This window comes from Zymoseptoria tritici, chromosome 5 (assembly GCF_000219625.1).
Source record: "Zymoseptoria tritici IPO323 chromosome 5, whole genome shotgun sequence".
Lineage (NCBI taxonomy): Eukaryota > Fungi > Ascomycota > Dothideomycetes > Mycosphaerellales > Mycosphaerellaceae > Zymoseptoria > Zymoseptoria tritici.
In genome coordinates, this window is record NC_018214.1 from 702145 (window position 1) to 719994 (window position 17850).

At 54.5% G+C, this 17850-nt stretch overlaps 6 protein-coding genes across 6 annotated transcripts; 5 read left to right on the plus strand and 1 right to left on the minus strand.

Moving 5' to 3' along the window:
- Positions 1–457: 457 nt before the first annotated feature.
- Positions 458–2221, plus strand: MYCGRDRAFT_41720 (uncharacterized protein; the record flags this gene model as incomplete). Its single annotated transcript, XM_003852051.1, has 6 exons — positions 458–570; positions 619–673; positions 758–822; positions 880–1147; positions 1195–1795; positions 1872–2221. Coding segments are annotated over 6 exons (1452 nt in total), but the record flags the coding sequence as incomplete, so codon positions are not given.
- Positions 2222–2664: 443 nt separating this feature from the next.
- MYCGRDRAFT_41987 (MFS transporter) lies at positions 2665–4448 on the plus strand (the record flags this gene model as incomplete). The annotated part of the gene is made up of 4 exons (XM_003852052.1): positions 2665–2925; positions 2989–3231; positions 3288–3997; positions 4061–4448. 4 exons carry the CDS (start codon positions 2665–2667, stop codon positions 4446–4448), a joined length of 1602 nt encoding a protein of 533 aa, XP_003852100.1.
- An 828-nt stretch (positions 4449–5276) lies between these two features.
- NFB2401 (chromatin assembly complex 1 subunit B/CAC2) lies at positions 5277–7827 on the plus strand (the record flags this gene model as incomplete). The annotated part of the gene is made up of 6 exons (XM_003852053.1): positions 5277–5423; positions 5479–5581; positions 5631–5873; positions 5928–7041; positions 7095–7324; positions 7415–7827. 6 exons carry the CDS (start codon positions 5304–5306, stop codon positions 7825–7827), a joined length of 2223 nt encoding a protein of 740 aa, XP_003852101.1.
- A 3272-nt stretch (positions 7828–11099) lies between these two features.
- MYCGRDRAFT_41422 (uncharacterized protein) lies at positions 11100–12785 on the plus strand (the record flags this gene model as incomplete). Its single annotated transcript, XM_003852054.1, has 2 exons — positions 11100–11804; positions 11868–12785. The coding sequence occupies 2 exons, from the start codon at positions 11100–11102 to the stop codon at positions 12783–12785; spliced, it is 1623 nt and encodes a 540-aa protein (XP_003852102.1).
- Positions 12786–13097: 312 nt separating this feature from the next.
- On the plus strand, positions 13098–13877 carry MYCGRDRAFT_17876 (uncharacterized protein; the record flags this gene model as incomplete). The annotated part of the gene is made up of 2 exons (XM_003852055.1): positions 13098–13485; positions 13573–13877. Coding segments are annotated over 2 exons (693 nt in total), but the record flags the coding sequence as incomplete, so codon positions are not given.
- A 596-nt stretch (positions 13878–14473) lies between these two features.
- MYCGRDRAFT_71864 (uncharacterized protein) lies at positions 14474–17209 on the minus strand (the record flags this gene model as incomplete). Its single annotated transcript, XM_003852665.1, has 2 exons — positions 14474–14935; positions 16704–17209. 2 exons carry the CDS (start codon positions 17207–17209, stop codon positions 14506–14508), a joined length of 936 nt encoding a protein of 311 aa, XP_003852713.1.
- Positions 17210–17850: the final 641 nt, after the last annotated feature.

A 17850-nucleotide genomic window follows, 5' to 3' on the forward strand; every position in this document is an offset into this window, starting at 1 on the left:
GTATGTACGAATAGATCTGTAGTAGAGTGACTGCGAAGCTACATCCTCTTCCAGTAGCGAGACTTCGGAATGACAAGGATCATGCCTGTTCTGTTGCGGTGTGAGCTGTCAAAAAGCGATCAGCAATGGCGTGATGAAGCTCACCCAGCTTAAACGCAATTGCGTGCTCTGGAGTCCACACCACCGCTCTTTGGACGTCTCAAAACCAATATGATAACACTTCTCAGGACTGAGTAGTAGATGGGCGCTTCAGACATTCTCTTTTGACTTTAAAGTACCCTAGGGTCGGCGTAGAATTGTTACAGTCAGCACAGGTGGACAGCGGGTTTCTGTTCTCGGTGGCAGCTCGATATGACAGCACCTCCGATTGAAATACGACGTGTGGTAATTCTATGGACGTCTTTCGATCTCTACAAAGGGTCTTTTCGAGTGAAAGAAGCTGACTCGTTATTCTCAGGCAGTCATAGGAGCGGGCGTAAGCGGCATTTCCACAGCAGTGCATCTTCAACGAGCCGGGTTGGACGTCACCGTGTACGAGCGCAATAATAAGGCTGGTGGTATCTGGTATGGGTTTTCCATCCCTCCATACGACGTCAAAGGCTGAATGAGTCGTCTCAGGATCTACGATGAGCGAACATCGAAAGATGCTGCGTACCCATCGGTCTTACCTTCAGTCGGCGACTCGCCGGAGTTCTTGACAGCAGCCAGGAAGCGAGAGCAGAGGCAAGACAGTCCGTTGAAGGACGGCGAAGCAGAGTCAGATAAGAAGCAGGCCGAGGACGAGGACTTCGAAGACGTCTCGTTGAGCTTCGCACCACCCGGGTATGTCCATTGATCGTGTAGCCAAGCGGTCTGTTCTTCCTGACCTGACACGAACAGTCCATGCTATAATTCGCTCACAAACAATGTCTCGACGATCGAGATGGAATTGTCCTGCCAGAAGTTCAATGAAGGTACTACAGAGTTCACCCAACATCCGATCTTCGCGGAGTATCTCCAAGACACTGTGCAGAATACCGGAATTTCGGATATGATCCGCTTCAACACGAGAGTGAATCTGGTGGAGAAGACCGGCGAGAAATGGAGAGTCGATGTCTCGACGCTTGCTCGCGACGGCTCGAAGGCTGTGCTGGAAGACAGTTCCAGTGTAAGTGCCTTGTTGATGGTCGGTGAATATCCTCGCTGACGTGGCAGCAGACATTCGATGCTGTCGTCGTTGCGAACGGAAACTATCACGCTGTCAACATTCCAGACATCCCAGGCCTTGCAGAGTGGAAGAAGAGCTTTCCCGAGCGAGTAAGGCATTCCAAGCTGTATCGCACACCGGACGAGTTCAAGGGCCAGAATGTGCTCATCATCGGCGCCGGAGTCTCCAGCGCGGACCTTGCGCGCGAAATCGGTGCTGTAGCCAACGCGGTTCTGCGTTCCAGCAGAGGAGGGCAGTATGATCTCCCGTCGGCCATTCTTCCGGACAATGGCGCGAGTATCGCTCAAGTTCAGAGCTTTGGCGTGCTGAACTCCTCAGAACTGGCGGCTGATGGCACCATCCCTGGGAGTTTTACACTGGAATCTGGCGAGACGATCTGCGGTATCCACGCTGTGATTTTGGCGACAGGCTATCACGTCTCGCTTCCTTTCTTGCCGCAGTACCACGCCGACGGCCTGAACCCAGAAGACGCCGACGAAGAAGTCCTCATCACCGACGGACGGCAGACGCACAACCTGCACAAGGACATTTGGTACATCCCAGATCCGAGCCTGGCTTTCATAGGCGTCCCGTACCACATCGCAACATGTAAGCTCTTTTCAATGCCCCAATTCCTCCGTCGAATCAGTCTGAGCCTCCACTAATGCTCTTCGCCTCTCGTCAGGGTCTCTTTACGAGCATCAAGCAAAAGCGCTGGCAGCAATCTGGTCCGACCGATCATCTCTCCCCTCAGAGCAGGAAATGCGAGAGGAGTACATCGCACGTCTGAAAGCCAAGGGTTCCGGACGACCATTCCATTCCTTGAAGGCGGCCAACGCAGAGCCCGAGTACTGCGAGCAATTGGCGGACATGGTCAACAGTCGAAGTAGAGATGGCACGACGTTGGTGCCACCTCGTTCGGAGACCTGGCTGGAGGCGTACGCTCGTCGACAGGCGTGGTTGGCGGGTTTCAAAGGCCCAGGTCGTGATCCAATGCTGGATGAAAAGGCTTTGGGACTGCTTCCTGGTTGCTGAAAGCCTTTGGGTGCGTTGAAGAGGATGAGGCGGGAATTTTGCGGATGCGTCCTTGATTTCGCATTGGACCGACATGTCTGGCTGTCTTTTCAGCGACTGATCCCGTCTCTCACGCAATAGTCTTTAGCTCATCGTCTTATTGCCGTCTGCGTCTACTTAAGGTGAACGTCAGGATCCAGAAAAGACGTTAGACGATAGACCACGAACATTGTCCCAGCGGCAGCTTTGTTCCGTGCAGCCTTATCGCGCGATCCAGCTGGCAATGCTTCGGTCCACCCGATCCACATGAAGCCACAGTGGGAACTGTCCAAATCTCCGAGATCTCCACAGGGATCCGAAAAATCTGCCCGGTTCTACCCAAGGCCGGGCAATGCTCAGGATCTGATAAGATTAGAACATGTCCTCCATTGTACTTCTGCTCAACCTCACTCCGTTCCGCTTTGATGGCTACCGAGAAGCCGTTCTCATCCACGGACGATGCGGTAGTCAAGACTGAACCGATTGTCGATATTCCCAAACGACCAGCTTCCATTGAAGCATTGCAAGTCTCCGATGACAATGGCAGTACCAGCAGCGAGGCTGGACCAGCTGTCCATGTACCGCGTCGAATCAAGATCACCGCCGTCTTGATCGTTGCCCTGATCGGCTTCGGTTCGCATTGGAGCAGTGGTGTCTTGGGAGCGATGAAGAGTACTCTGAAGAAGGTCAGCACGTTGTCCTCCTCCGTCGACCAAAGTCTTCAACACGCTCCGACTAACAACAACAAGGAACTGCACATCAACAACACGCAATATGCCTTGCTGGAAGCGTCCCAAGACTTCATGGTCACGGCTTTGATCCTGTTCACTGGTATCCTGACTGACCGTATCGGCGGTGCGGGAGCGATGGTCTGGGGTAACGTGATTTATAGTCTTGGATCCATCATAATTGCTGCTGCAACGACAGTCAGGAGCTATAAGCTCATGATTGGCGGCATTGTGATTCAGTCGTTTGGGGATATCGCGACGCAGGTGAGTGCTTGAAGTTGGAAACGTTGTTGGAGCTGTTGCTGAGCTTTGCATTGCAGGTCGCTCAATATCGGGTCTTCTCGTCGTGGTTCGCGCCATCGAACGGTTTTGCGGCCACATTGGGATTCGAATTGGGCATGGGCAAGCTGGGAGGTTTTGTCGGTAAGGCAAGTGCAAATCCTATTGCAAAGCGAACCGGAAACTTTGCATGGGTATATTGGACTGCTGTTATGATGAACCTTTTCACCAACGCTGCGACGATTCTTTTCTGGAAATTCCGAAAGTACACCGAGAAGCATTATCCTGACGGCCTCCGGGATCCCAGCACGGGAGAGATCCTCAAGGAGAACTCGAAGAAGTTTGAGTTCAAAAAGGTCCTTGAACTGCCATGGGCATTCTGGACGATCCTATCGTTTTCACTCTTCCAGACTTCGACGGCCGCCGTCTTCAATGCCAATGCCACCGAGCTGGCAGAGAAGCGATTCAAGGTCTCTGCGATCAAGGCTGGATGGTATACCTCGCTCAGTCAGTATCTGGGATTCTTCTTGGTGCCGCTTTTGGGCGTGTTTATCGACCTCTTTGGCAACAGGATTACAGTGATGGCGTTCTGCGGCACTGGTATGTTCATATCCATGGTTCTGGCTGCCTTTGGTCCATCGATCTCTGGCACAGCGGCCAGTCTCGGAGTGTATGCGGTGGCGGTCAGTCTCGGTCCAACAGTCATTATCGATGCCATTCGGACCAGCATTTGGCATCAGGACACTTTCGGGTAAGTCCCTGAGATCGTCTTGACATGTAAGCGTCGCTAATCCGTATGTCACCCGGTGTTTAGGGCAGCTTATTCGATCAAAATCTTGATCAACAACTCAATGAACATCATTGTTCGAGTTGTGACCGGAGTCATCCAAGATCGGGACAATGACTCCTACGATCGGGTCGTATATGTGTATGTGGTGCAAGCGGCGGGTGCTGTGGTGGTTGCTGCTCTGCTACTGATAGGCAGCTGGATGAGGGTGGATCTGAAGAGACTGCAGTGGACCAAGAAGGAAAGATTGCGGAAGGGCGAAGTGATCAATGAGCTGCGAAAGGATTATGAGGAGGGACTGAGCAAGGAGAAGCACAGGCTCTTCGGGAAGGTGATGTTCAGCGGACTTTTCGTGTTCATGCTGGGAGGTTGGTGTGCTTTCTTCTGGGGAGTTGCAACGGGAAACAACCAGTAGGTCGGAGATCTCGTGGTAGTCTCAACATGGAGATTGAAGCTGTGGTATTGGAAGAAGAAAGCTGCCAGCACTTACTGATCATTTCACGCGAACATCACGCGCCCTCACGCGTCCATGGCCACCGCAATGACGGCAGAAGCCAACGATAGACTCATAGGCTCAGATGGCGGTCAGCCTAATGAATGCGTGGTGCATGAGTCGCGTTACAAACGCACAGTACAAAGCCCCGGCGAGAAAGGCATCGAACTGCGATCGACATGGCTCGCGGTGCTCATCCAGCAGTCGTAAGCATAAAGGCTCCATCGTGATGAAGTGATTGATCGTGGGTGTTCGTGGCCGTGGCATCAAACAAAGGAAGTTGATGTGTCGAAAATGGAGGGATCTTCTGGGGGAGACCCCCGCTTTTAAAGCTCGCTTCAATGAGCCGAGTTTCCCATGGACCCGACTGCAGGCCATCAATCACACTGCAGTTCAGATCGACAACTTCCCACAGTTCTCACTCCCTGACACTCCCTCTTCCACATCACGACCACTGCTGCTCAACGATACAGCTCCTCATCACAAATCAACACAATCGTCCAAGATATTTGCCTCGACATGTCACCATAGCGACTGCCACGAACTGCAAGCCGCGTGCCGAGCACTTCCACGCTGCACGAACGCGTGCCCCAGCTCATGCATGCACACCGAAGCTGGCTGGCACACAATTCGTGTTTGATCGAGAGATCCGCACGCTCCGCACCGCCAGCCATCGTCTCACATCACAACTGAAGGAGATCGTCCAACACAATCTCGCACTTCACCACATTCCATCAACCATTGCTCGACCCTGCCCCTCATCCGCCAGCATCCACGATGAAGGCCGCTCCGCTGCTGGTCGCCTGGCACGACAACACCGATCCGATCTACTCCGCACATTTCGAGCCTCATGGCAAAGGCAGACTGGCTACAGCAGGCGGTGATTGTCATGTTAGGGTGAGTTGGGCAAGTGTGCATAGCTTCTCCTGTCCGTGCTAATCGGACAGCACAGCTCTGGAGCATTGAAGCCACGGGCGATGAACGGAAAGTGACCTATCTCTCCACGCTCAAGAAACACACACAGGCTGTTAATGTAGTGCGGTGGTGTCCACGAGGTACGTTTACATCAGTGGCTCCACATTTCACTCGACTGATCACCCACAGGCGAGCTTTTGGCAACTGCTGGCGATGACGGCAATGTGCTTCTCTGGACACCTTCTGACAACCCAGCGTACGCAACGAACTTTGGAGATGACGGATTGGAAGATTTGGAACATTGGAGAGTCAAGACAATGTGTCGGTCGAGCAGTGGCTCGGAAATATACGATCTGGCATGGTCACCAGATGGACAATTCTTCATCACAGGGAGTATGGATAATGTGGCACGGATATACAATGCTTCGACGGGTACGTCTATTTGACGGCGGAAATAATGTTGCTACGATGGCTGACGCTTCGCAGGACAAACTGTTCGTCAAATTGCCGAGCACAACCATTACGTTCAAGGGGTGGCCTGGGACCCCCTCAACGAGTATGTGGCCACACAGTCGTCCGACCGCTCGGTCCACATCTACACCCTCAAGACGAAGGATGGCCAATTCTCATTGCATCAGCACAACAAGGTGACAAAGATGGATCTACCTGGACGCCGCATCTCATCTCACAGTCCTGCTCCGCCTGATCTTGGCCTCAACCGAGCAGCATTCGTGCCGGACATCACTTCGGAAGCCGTGGGCTCACCAAGACCATCAGCACCGGGAACTCCACAATCCTTGGCATTGCCAATGAATCCACCTGCAACCTCTCACAGCCGTCGCTCATCATTCGGTTCTCAAGCAATGAGACGATCGGTCTCGCCAAGTCCTTCAATGCCGCTCCCAGCTGTGATGCCTTCCGCTTCGCCCAGCATTTCCGGCAGCATTGGACTAGGAGCTCGGAACGCTCACCTATACGCCAACGAGACATTTACATCCTTCTTCCGCAGACTGACTTTCGCACCTGACGGCAGCTTACTGTTTACTCCGGCTGGACAATTCAAGACGACTCACTCCTCCCTCGATGGTGGCAAGCCCACAGACGAAATCATCAATACGGTCTACATCTACACTCGGGCAGGTCTGAACAAGCCGCCCGTGGCATACCTTCCAGGTCACAAGAAGCCCTCGATCGCGGTAAAATGCTCACCTATATACTACCAACTCCGATCGACATCCATCGAGACCAAGGAGATCACGATCGACACTCGAACGGCGGACGACATTCAGCCTCTGCCTGAACCAGTCATGCCCTCGAGAGGTCCCACATCACATTCAGCGATGGATCCACCGCCACTGAGTGCACCTTCTCCGTCTCCCAGCAACGCTACGATGGCTTCACCGCGTCAGCGATCAGATTCCGAGACCAAACAGCCGGCGCCTATACCGCCTCCAGGCCCAGTGCCAGCCTTCGGTCTGCCCTACCGGATAGTGTACGCAGTCGCCACTCAAGACGCAGTCCATCTTTACGATACCCAACAGCAAAAGCCAATCTGCGTTGTGAGCAATCTGCACTACGCGACGTTTACTGATCTTACCTGGTAAGTCTCTTCGTATGCGGGACACGAGCAATGTACTGACAAATCTTGCGCAGGTCAAGCGACGGGCTCACTCTACTCATGACATCCTCTGACGGCTACTGCTCGGCTCTCACCTTCGCTCCAGGGGAACTGGGTCAGATCCACCACGCGCAGCCAGTGAGCGCGAGAGGCACTCCCGCTCCAATCTCCATCGCCAAGGCGAATTCCGCCGCATCCACACCACAACCCACTCCGACTGGCACCGTCGCTCCTCCGTCAGTACCCAACTCTGCCGGCTTCACACGTCAACCAAGTCTGCCAAACACTTCGAACCCGGCCATTGCGTCAGCAACTGCCTCGCCATCGCCCTTCACAACTTTCACAGGACACGTAGGCGGCCGCCCCGCCAGCCCAGCAAGAAGCATGTCAGCGTCTTCCATCGCCACGGAAGCTAGCTTTGCACGAGTGCCCGACCAAAACCCACCTCCAGTGATGAACAATCCAACGCCGTCAATGAGCTCAGTACCATCACTTGCAGCAGCTGGTTCGTCATCCGCAGTGCCACTCTTCACGCCTCCACAAACGCCTGGACAGAACCAAACGAGTGGCGCTACGAGCACCAACGCGAGCTTTGCAGCTACGACTCTGAAGCGGGAGTCCAGTGTGAGCAACACGTCCGAGCAAGACGACCAGGGTCGCGAGAAGCGAAGACGGATCGCACCTACGCTTGTCAACGACCCTTCGGCTCCTCCTTCTGCTCCGGTTCCCGCTCGCGCACCCGCACCCAGCGACAGCAGCGCACGGTAAGATGACTGGGTCATCATGAATCTGTATCAGATTTCTCATCGTTTCTCATTTGCATATATTAGCCAAGGCGTTGGAGGAGTTGATCTGGGACTACATGCGATGGCTGAACGATGATAAGCTGCCATCAACGACGAACCAAGTCACAGTGTACGCTATTTTGCCGCGATGGTGATGCCACTCGGACGGCGAGGCTCGGAGGAGGCATGCATTGTACACTGAATGAATTATTCAATCGACTTCCCATTCCTGCTCCCATCCTCTTGTCACTATGCTCGGATCACTACTTCGCCATATCTCTGGTGTCAACATCTGTATTCCAGCCGATGAGCTCGAAGATCCTATCACATATGCATCGATTGAGTTTAGGGACTGTCTGCGGAGTCTCTGTCTGCGCGCTCCGGGATGCCTTGATCTTTCAATGCGCACTCTTCCGTAACCGTGCTGCATGCGAGGAACACGATAAGTATCTTTGAGTGGATCAGTTGGAGGAGCAGCTGACGAGGAATTTCTCACTTCTTGTCGCATTCAAAAGCACGCGCAAGCGGAAGTTGCGGGAGGTAAGTGCTCTCTCCGACCGATCTCCATGGCCAAGATGGACACGACTATCGTTGACCTCCTCAACTCGCGCTCATTCACCGCCCTTCCGCCGCTATGCATCGAACGAATCAGTCGCTCCCGCGTCTCGCAATCATTACATCCCGATACGCCACCTGCAAATCGTCTGTAGCATTGCTCACATCAGATTTCTCTCCAAATGGCCTGGTCGTCGCATTCTCTTCTTCTTCTTCTTCCCCATGTTCGCGCAGACCGGAGGTCACCAACAAAGACAGACAGAGCCTCCAATGAGAACTCCCGCGAGGTCTCGTCTTCAACCCGTGAGAACAATGGACAGCGTTCCCTGCGGTACATCTCCACCTCCTCCGTCTCCCTTGCCATCTACATCCGACACGAATAATGGCCCACATGCCTGCACAGTCCGATTACCGCCCGGACCATCACCCACTACGCTAGCGCAATTGGATGTCGCTATGGTGCACCACTTCACAAGGAAAATGTCAGTCAGCGCAATGTTCGTGACTTGAATTCGGTACAATGAAACAGGGTGACTCTTACAGCAAGCGGCGTGAACGAGATGCGAAAAGCCTGCCCCGTTGGCCCAAGGAATTCATGCTGCAATTCCAATCCGCTTGCAGCGGGAAATTGTCTGTCCGCCACGCTTTCTAACGCGGTAAAGAATTCGTCGTACTCGGACCCGGCTGCCGACGTACCATCGATGGTCCGATTGTTTTGGAAGGGAGGGACGGAGACGGGGATGGAGAAGGGGCAGAGAGGTCGGTTGCCGGGACTGTCGCTGCAGCTGAAGCGTGGACTGACGATAGTGGAGACATTGTGGGTTGCAGTGTAGTTGAAAGTCTTCTGGACGGAGCAGGAGGATGAGTCTTGTGCTTGGGCGGAGAGGATGAGACTCAGGATCAACATCCAGGAGAAGGTGCGTAGCCAGAATGAGCTCGGTGTGCGGAGCGCTCCGCCGGTTGAAGGGAGCTTTTCAGTGGTGTTGCCGGCTAGGCCGCCTGGCAGAAGACTCCCAGGGGATGGATAGCGGCTCCGTCGGCAGCGTCGGAGATGCATTGGGCGAATTGGCCGATGAATTGCTGCGTGGAGCAGTATTGCGCGCAGCCGTAGCTTTCGATCTCGTTGTTACTGCAGCAGGATGAGAGGAGGGAGGTATTGGAAGTAGTTTGAAGACCGCAAATCCGGGTTCTTGTTGTGTTGCGGATCATGGAGAGGCCGCCGCCGAGGCGGCAGTTGAGGTCCTCGTTGCTGTTGGACATTGTGAGTTGGGATCTGAAGCTGTCTCGAAAAGATCGTGAAGGGACAAGAAGGAGATGGGAGGAACGGTGGTACTTGTAAGAAGGAAGGAAGAACTTAGACTTTGATCGACATGACCTGCCAGTGTGTGCAGCGGCAAAGGGTGCTGTGCCATCTTCCATCGTCTCGACCAGACACGTACAGCGAGAAGTTCGCATAGTAATCTTGCATAGCAATCGACACCAAGGTGCGCTTGCGCCGATTGTTGTTGAAGCCGCAGAGCCAGCTTGGCGTCGATTGAACCAATGGATGCATTTGAGATGTTGTCAAACAAGACGGCATCTCTACTAGCGCATCCTTCAACGAGTCTTGGCTGCTGGAAGCTTCAATCTGGCCGAACACGCTCGCCCGTGCAAGCCAAGCCGATGAAGATGATGACCTTACCTCTATCGCAGGCCTTCGGTAGGCTAGCTTTTATTTTCCTACGATGGGCAAGCGACTCTGTTGGAAGACTGAACGATTTTGGCGGACGTTTAAACTCCTCGCAATCCGGCTTTGCGCAGAGTCGAGAGGGTGGGATTAGCAAAGCCGGAATGGCCGTGCGTCGCGGAGATGCATATCGAGGAGGACGTCAAAGGATCATTTCGTCCCGACGTTGCTAGCCGTCTGGGCCATCGCCGCGGTCGCTGTGATCCTTCGTCTCCTGGAGAACTTCGGTGCATCGCTTGGAACGGTGACTGCTCGTATGGCTCTCACGCCGGATGGCTCATTTCTGCTCGTCTTGCATCGTCGATCAGGAGATTCAGCTCGAGGCTGCCCGTAGCAAAATTGCAGGCGCTTTCAGATCCCGGTCGAGTCACGGTCCCGGTACAGCTGACGAAGGAGAGTAGCCTAAAGAAAGACCGTTCCGAGACGAGAAGTTATGCAAGAAAGGCATCAGAACAGGCAAACCTGTGTGAATGCAGCGTCCAGGGAGGGCTTCGTACCTTGTCGGCGGACAAGAGAGATCAAGAACGTGGTCGTCCACCTCTAGCAAAAGAGCCTTGTATCAGTCCGATGTGACTGCACAGGCTTGGTCGATGTTGTGTATGTCGAGAGAGTGAGACGAAGTTTTGCCAGCTGCCTCTTTCGGCCTCCCGAAAGCTCCACTTCCCGTGGTCCCGCTCCACCTTCCAAAACGAACTTCCGTTTTACGATCATCCCCCTCACACCGCACCTCTTTGATGTGTTGTCCACCTCGATAAACTTCGCCCCGTCTCGGAGCGCTGTCCAATGCTCATGGAATGGATATTGCAACTGCATGATGCCACGCGCGAAATTGCAGATCGTGGCGTGAGTCTGACATGCAAGGGTGTGAGGGTCACCACCTTGTTCTGGCCAATTTCGAGGAGAGGTAAGATATAACAGCCCAGAGGGAGAGGTGAGCACTCCGTCTTTGTCCACCTCACAAAACAGTCGCAACGATGAAGTTTCAATACGCGACATGGCTGTCCTTTGCCCTCTCCCTGCAAGGAACACTTGCACAATCCACCCAGTACCCTTCATTGACCGAGGCGACCCTCGATGAGCTGGCGGCGGGATTGGAATCTGGCTCGTGGACCAGCGTCGATCTGGTCAAGGCCTACATTGCACGAATTCAGGAAGTCAACGGTGCGCTCCATGCCGTCACTCAGATCAATCCGGACGCACTGGACATTGCAGCTCAGACGGACGAGCTGAGGAAGCAGGGTACTGTCCTGGGACCACTGCACGGCATCCCGATTCTCATCAAGAACAACATTGCAACGCTGGACCTGATGGACAACACGGCAGGATCCTACGCCTTGGTCGGTGCCAAAGTGCCGCGGGACTCGACTATTGCGGCGAAATTGAGGCAAGCAGGAGCTGTGATTCTCGGCAAAACGAATCTCAGCCAGTGGGCCAACTGGCGATCGCACAATACCAGCAATGGCTGGTCAGCAACCGCCGGTCAGACTTACGGCGCCTACTACCCTGAGCAAGACCCATCCGGAAGCTCCTCTGGTTCGGCGGTCGCGAGCTCGATCGGTCTGGCATTGGCTTCACTCGGCACGGAGACTTCGGGTTCAATCCTCGCTCCAGCGGATGTGAACAATTGTGTTGCAATCAAGCCGACTGTTGGTTTGACCAGTAGATATTTGGTGATTCCTGTACTGTCTAGCCAACCCCTTTGCGTTCGAGTCACTGCTGACCCTGGCGCCCTTCTATTTTAGATCTCTGAGCATCACGACACCGTCGGACCGATTGCAAGGACGGTCAAAGATGCGGCGTACCTCCTTCAAGCGATCGCGGGACCGGACAGCAACGACAACTACACCTCGAACGCATTCGAAAATGGATGCCCAGACTACGTCGCAGCTTGCAATGCCAACTCACTTGCTGGCGTTCGTATCGGCGTTGCGCGCAACGTGCTCGACCTCTGGGGCAAATACGTGGACCAGCTGATGCTCGACGCCTTTGACCAGGCTGTCGAGCAGATCAAGAATGCTGGCGCCATACTCGTTGACGCCAACTTCACGGGCTTCGAAGCTTTCCAGGACGACGGGAACCAGACATTGGTCCTCAACGCCGACTTCAACACAAACCTACCCGCCTACTTGAGTCAATTGACAAACAACCCGAATGACATCAGAGATCTCACGGACCTCTTGAACTTCACACAGAATTCTCAATACGAAGACTACCCAGAGAGGGACACTCTGGTCTGGGAGGCCGGGCTGAATCAGTCTTGGGGCAACACCGACCCTCGCTTCTGGCAAGCCCTCCTCAGTATGCAATACTACGGCGCCGAAGGCGGTGTTCTGGGAGCATTGGAGCGAACGAACACTCAAGCCATCTTGCTCCCAACGGAACTCAGTCCTGTCATTCCAGCTATCGCTGGCAGTCCAGTTGTGACTGTACCGATGGGGTTCTATCCTTCGCAGTACAACACGACAAGGAATGGATTTGGAAACCTCAACTTTGTTGGACCAAATCTGCCTTTCGGCTTGTCGTTCATGGGAGCCAAGTTTAGCGAAGCAGAGTTGATTGGATTTGCTTATGCGTACGAGCAGTTGACTCATCATCGGACGGAAGTGCAGCCTTACATCGTGCCCAAGACGGAGCTGGCGGATGTCGTTGAGTCAAAGTAGAAGTTTGCGGGAAATTGGAGGAGGAAATCCGGGCACATTTCGCTTCTCCTGCCAGAATTTGACTGTATTTATTGTTGCGATAGTGCACGACTCGTTACACTGTTCTCTTTAGCTATCCATATATCTCGGACCTGCTTCCGTTGTGGTTCAAGATCGACTGTCATGTGAAAGTGAATCCGCGGGGTCCACGTCGAACCTCACGTCTCACATCTTGCGAGCTTCACTTCTTCCCTTCTCACAACACCCGCCACAGTCGTCATGGCGTCCAGCGCCAGCACCGCCAGTAAACCGTCTCCCATGGCCACCACCAAAGCGAATCGTCTTCCGGCACCCACACTCTTCGTCGGTCCTCCCTCCCGCAACGCCTCTCAACTCTCCATCGCCCGGCCGCCAACCCAAGACACCAACTCTAAACCCTCCACAACGCGTCTCCGCTCCAACCTCGCCGGCTCCTCGTCTCCGCCTCAAGCTCGCAATGACCACCGCACCACTGACGCCGCCGCCGCCGCCGCCGCCGCACCTCCTCTCCGCAAAGCCAGTACCAAAAACCTGGAATCGCGATGGAAAGATATGCGCGCAACCCTCAACGAAGTCGAAATCACAGCCCAGTCCTCCACACACGTATTCGGAGAAGCCCATGCCGCAGCTCTGGACACACTACGACAAGCACAAGTCGAATTAGCAAGAGCTTGGGGACGAGGTAGCGAGTCCCGTCCATCGTCCAGCAGCACAGCACACTCCCCGTCCAACTCAGCAGGCGGCGGTGTGGATATTCACCGCTTCAAAGGCGCCGACGACCTCGCCTTCGATCGAGCGAATAGAGTCAGGAAACGCGGGGACACGAACACCTCCGCATCTACGGCGTTGTCCGATGAGAGTGGCTTGAGTGAAGAGCGGGCCAAGAGCGGTGAGACGCGGTTGGAAGACGAGACGGCGCAGGATGTCAAGTTGGCGAGTGAGCGCAGGGCGGCGAATGAGGCGTATTTCAAAAAGGTGGATAGTGGGGTCAAGGACGTTGTGGCCAAGTTGGAGAAGGTTGCGGAGGCGATGAGGGGAGTTGAGAGTGAGGGGAGGAGTTTGTGGAGTGAGAGTGGGAGATCCTCGACGAGTGGAGAGGAGGGAAGGGAGGGTGTGAAGTGAGAGGTTGAGACGCTATGTGATTTGGCTCATGGTCTTGACTGGTTATGCTGATGGGACAAGACGAAGGCATCGAGAGTCGAGGGAACCTCTCTGTTCGCACAATACTTCACGCGGACTACATTGCTCTGCTCCCGTCTGACTCCAACCGCTTGGATGAGGAATTCCATCACCCGCACGCCGAGGAGACGAACACCCTGGTAACGAAGTCGGACAGAAAAGAGCTGTTCGAGCCATGTGCGACCGGGCAAGGCGGCTGAGTTGGAACTCAACTTGATCTTTGTCTATGAGCCTTCCTTGGTGAGCGGCTTGCTTCGCCCTCTGCAAGGTGGCGTTCTATGAATTGAAGCTCGCCCAACATCGACCGCTATTCATCCGAGGACTCAATCAGACATTGCGTCTGTACGGCGCTCAGCCTCTGCTATCACCTCATCGTCCTCTACCAAGACTTCCTCGTCTTCCGGCGCCTCGACCTCGTCTCCGATAACTCGCTCCTCCTCCCCTTCATCCTTGACCTCCAGTTTGGAAGTCGCGAAATGTGGCTCGCAGTCCCCGCAAACAAGAAGATAGCAGTGATAACACATCACAGCGCCGCGCCCACCGGGGCACGTCTTGAAGCAACGATTGCACTCCACGTATCTACAGAGCGAATGTCAGCCGGTCGGAAGCGAGTAAAACGAAGAGGCGAAACATGCCTCAACTCTTCGCCATCAGCAGCCATGAATTCATCGAATTGGTGTACACACGACCAGATCTGCGGCATGCGTGTGTCACCAGGATCGTCGCCGAAGTCGAGACCGCTGTTCTCCCAGTGGGCTTGGGTGTTGAGGTCGAGGTTCGCGGGCTCTTTCGGACTTTGCACAAGGTCGTCGTCAGCATCGCCGTTTTCGCTACCTTCACTGTTTTGTTCTGGCTCAGATCCCTCCTCGGATTCATGAGCAACGCAGTCGCCGTTGCAGTCTTTCTTGGGAGACAAGCAGGCCCAGCAGAAGTCGGCGCCGCAGCGACACCTCCTGTGAAATTCAAACACCATCAGTCTGGATTATGTTGTTGAAGGTAAGGGTTGACTTACATATGTCTGCAACCGAACATTCTCGTCACGGCCTCTCCACAGCGCGGACACTGCTTATACCCGAACTTCGTGAGCATTTCGGATTCATACTCGTCTGCTTCTCTCCTGCCGTCGTCGCGGCACGCATTGGGTTGGTGGTCCACTCTGTAGCAACGGGTGCAAACTGAGGCTTTGCATGCCGGGCAGGGAAACGTATCTGGCAAGTCCACAGGGCCGCCCTCTTTGGTTGGCTTTTCTGGTAAGTCCACAGGACCGCGATCTCCGCTTGAGTTCGAGGTGTGCGCAATTGGTATCAAGCGATCCGGGATGAAAGCCGAGCAAGTCCTGACTGGACAATAGACGTTCTTGACACTCAGATACTTCTCGAGCGCGGCACGGTATGCTTTTGCAACATCGGCATCAAGATCCGGCAGGACAGTGTGGATCTGAATGATGCCGCAGCAGTGAGCAGGGAACTGAAGTCCTTCTTGGACGGCGAGCGTGAACATCGTTTTGAGGCAGTCGCGACAGTAGTAGGAGGCGCAGCCCGAGCGAGGGCAAGCTCGTTGGAGATTCTCGGTGTTTTCGGTGCTTTCGCAGCTGCAGCAAGCTGGTGGGGTTTCATCCTGTCCCTGTTCAATGCGGCGCACAGTCTCCATAAGGGTTTCAAGAATTGGTGGAAAGGAATGAAGCAGAGCAGCGGGTATGGGGTAAATTTGGTCCATGCTGGGGGTTATGGAAGCGGAGCTGTAGGAGTGCAGACAAGTCGAAGAGGGAAGCAGGAGAGGCAGAGATTGAGAAAATGCATTGCATAAAGAAAGAACTGAAGCGAGGAACGGCCTGGGTGATTCCGCCCGGAAGCTCAAGTAAAGCGAACGAAAACAGCTCGAAACTCCTCGTTGGACGTGCGAATTCTGAAGAGTTGGAGCGAATCTACCTGACATATGCACGTTTGACTTCGGCAGAATACATCAGCGCTCTTATCACGACTCAAACCTCGGTAAAGCTCCCGCCTTTTCCCTCTTCATGGTGGTCCCGGTGCTCCTCTTCCAACTTCTCTTCATCTTCACTGGAGTCATCCAGACCAGTCTCGAACTCTGTCTTGCACCACTTGCAGGCCACAAGACAACATATTCTGCAGAACCGCGCGCTTTTCCCGTACGGACAAGTGCGGAAACAGAGGTTGCATTCAACATAGCTAGGCATGATCGTCAGTAAGCTACAAATCTGGCTCCGGCAAGGACAAGCATACCGCAAGCGTACGACACGGCCTTTGTCGTGCCTCGCGAAGTCGTGTTCGCACGACCAGAGTCCTTGCGAGGGGGCGCCGCCCGGCTCATCGCCGAAGTCTAAGCCGCTGTCCTGCCACTGTGCCTGCGTACCGGCATCGAGATTGACGGGAAGGGGAGTCGCTGCCTTCTCGGTGCGGTCATGAATACCTCGTTCGGCGAGGACATCGTCACTGCCATCTGCATCAGTCTCGGCATTACCAAGCACTACATCTGCCGACTCCTCTTCCTCTTCCTCTTCGTCTTCCTGATCTTCGGCGTTCTGGCAATCCTGATCTGCCTCATCGCCCTCGTTGCCTGGACAAGTTCCTTCTGAGCAGTCTCCTAGGAAACGCATGCACTTCCAGCACAAGTCCGCGCCACAGCGACATTTACTGCGTGAACGAACTGTTGTTAGTAAATGGTAGAGGAAGATTGCGCATAGACTGGGTTGAAACGTACACATGTCGACAGCCAAACATCCGCTTGACACCTTCTCCGCAGCGCGGGCAGGGCTTGTACCCGAACGTCGCGAGCAATGCGAGCTCGTAGTCGTTCTCGGCTTCACCACATGGTTCTCCGCGGTGCACCAATCTGCAGCATTTTGCACAAATTCCGGTCTTGCATGTCGGGCATGGAAAGCTGATATCCGCTGGCGCTGTGTCTGCATCGACCGAATGAGGAATCAGGCGCGGCGGAATAAAGACCGAGCAACTCCGCTCTGGGCAGTACACTTTCTTGGCGGTCATCCACTCATCCCAAATGGCGCGGTAAGCCTTCGCTGCGCTTTCATCAAGAGTTGGCAGAACGGTGTGGAGTTGGATCAGCCCGCAGCAGTGGACCGGAAAAGAGCTTCGATCTTTCACTGCGAAGCGGAACATGCCGACAAGGCAACCCATACAGTAGAGGTGAGTGCACGCCGCAGAAGGTTCCTGAAGGTCGTTTTTGCTGCCGCAAGCGCAGCACATCGGATCTTCTTTCTTTTTCTTGTGAGGTGGGCTCGCGGGTGGAAAGGCGATGGTAGGCGCTGTCTCGATGGCGGCGAATGGCCGATTGTCGCTTGGGAGGCTCCGCAGGTGCTCGATCCAGGCTGTTTCCGTTCGCGTTCCAAAGGCCTCGCGACTGGAGCCGAGATCCATGTCCATGCTGGAGGACGAGGGATGCGGAGGTGGTTACAAGCGGTAGAAAGAGATGTCGAAGAGGAGCCCGAGATCGTAGAAGAGGTGAAGCAAGACGAGGAAGTGAAGGTGCAAACAAACGAACAGTCTTGCGATTGTCAAGCATCTACCTCAGAGAGGTGAATGAAGCTCCACTCTACCGACTTTCACGTGCGGACTCTCCAGAGCTTCGAACGAGCCGACATGTGATCGAGCTGGTTGCGAGAGTGTGAACACAAGTCGGGCGTGGTAATTGCGCAGCGAGCCATGGTAGCACAAACGCAACAGTTTCCCTCGACCGTAAAGGACCAAGTATCGCGACCAAGAGGCCGTGGCCTACCTTGGAGGACATGTACGACGTTGATGGTTGATACTTGTCGATACCAGTGATGCGCGCAGAGTCAACCGATAGAATGGAAGAGTCGAAACAGACGAGCCTGAGGCAGGAATTG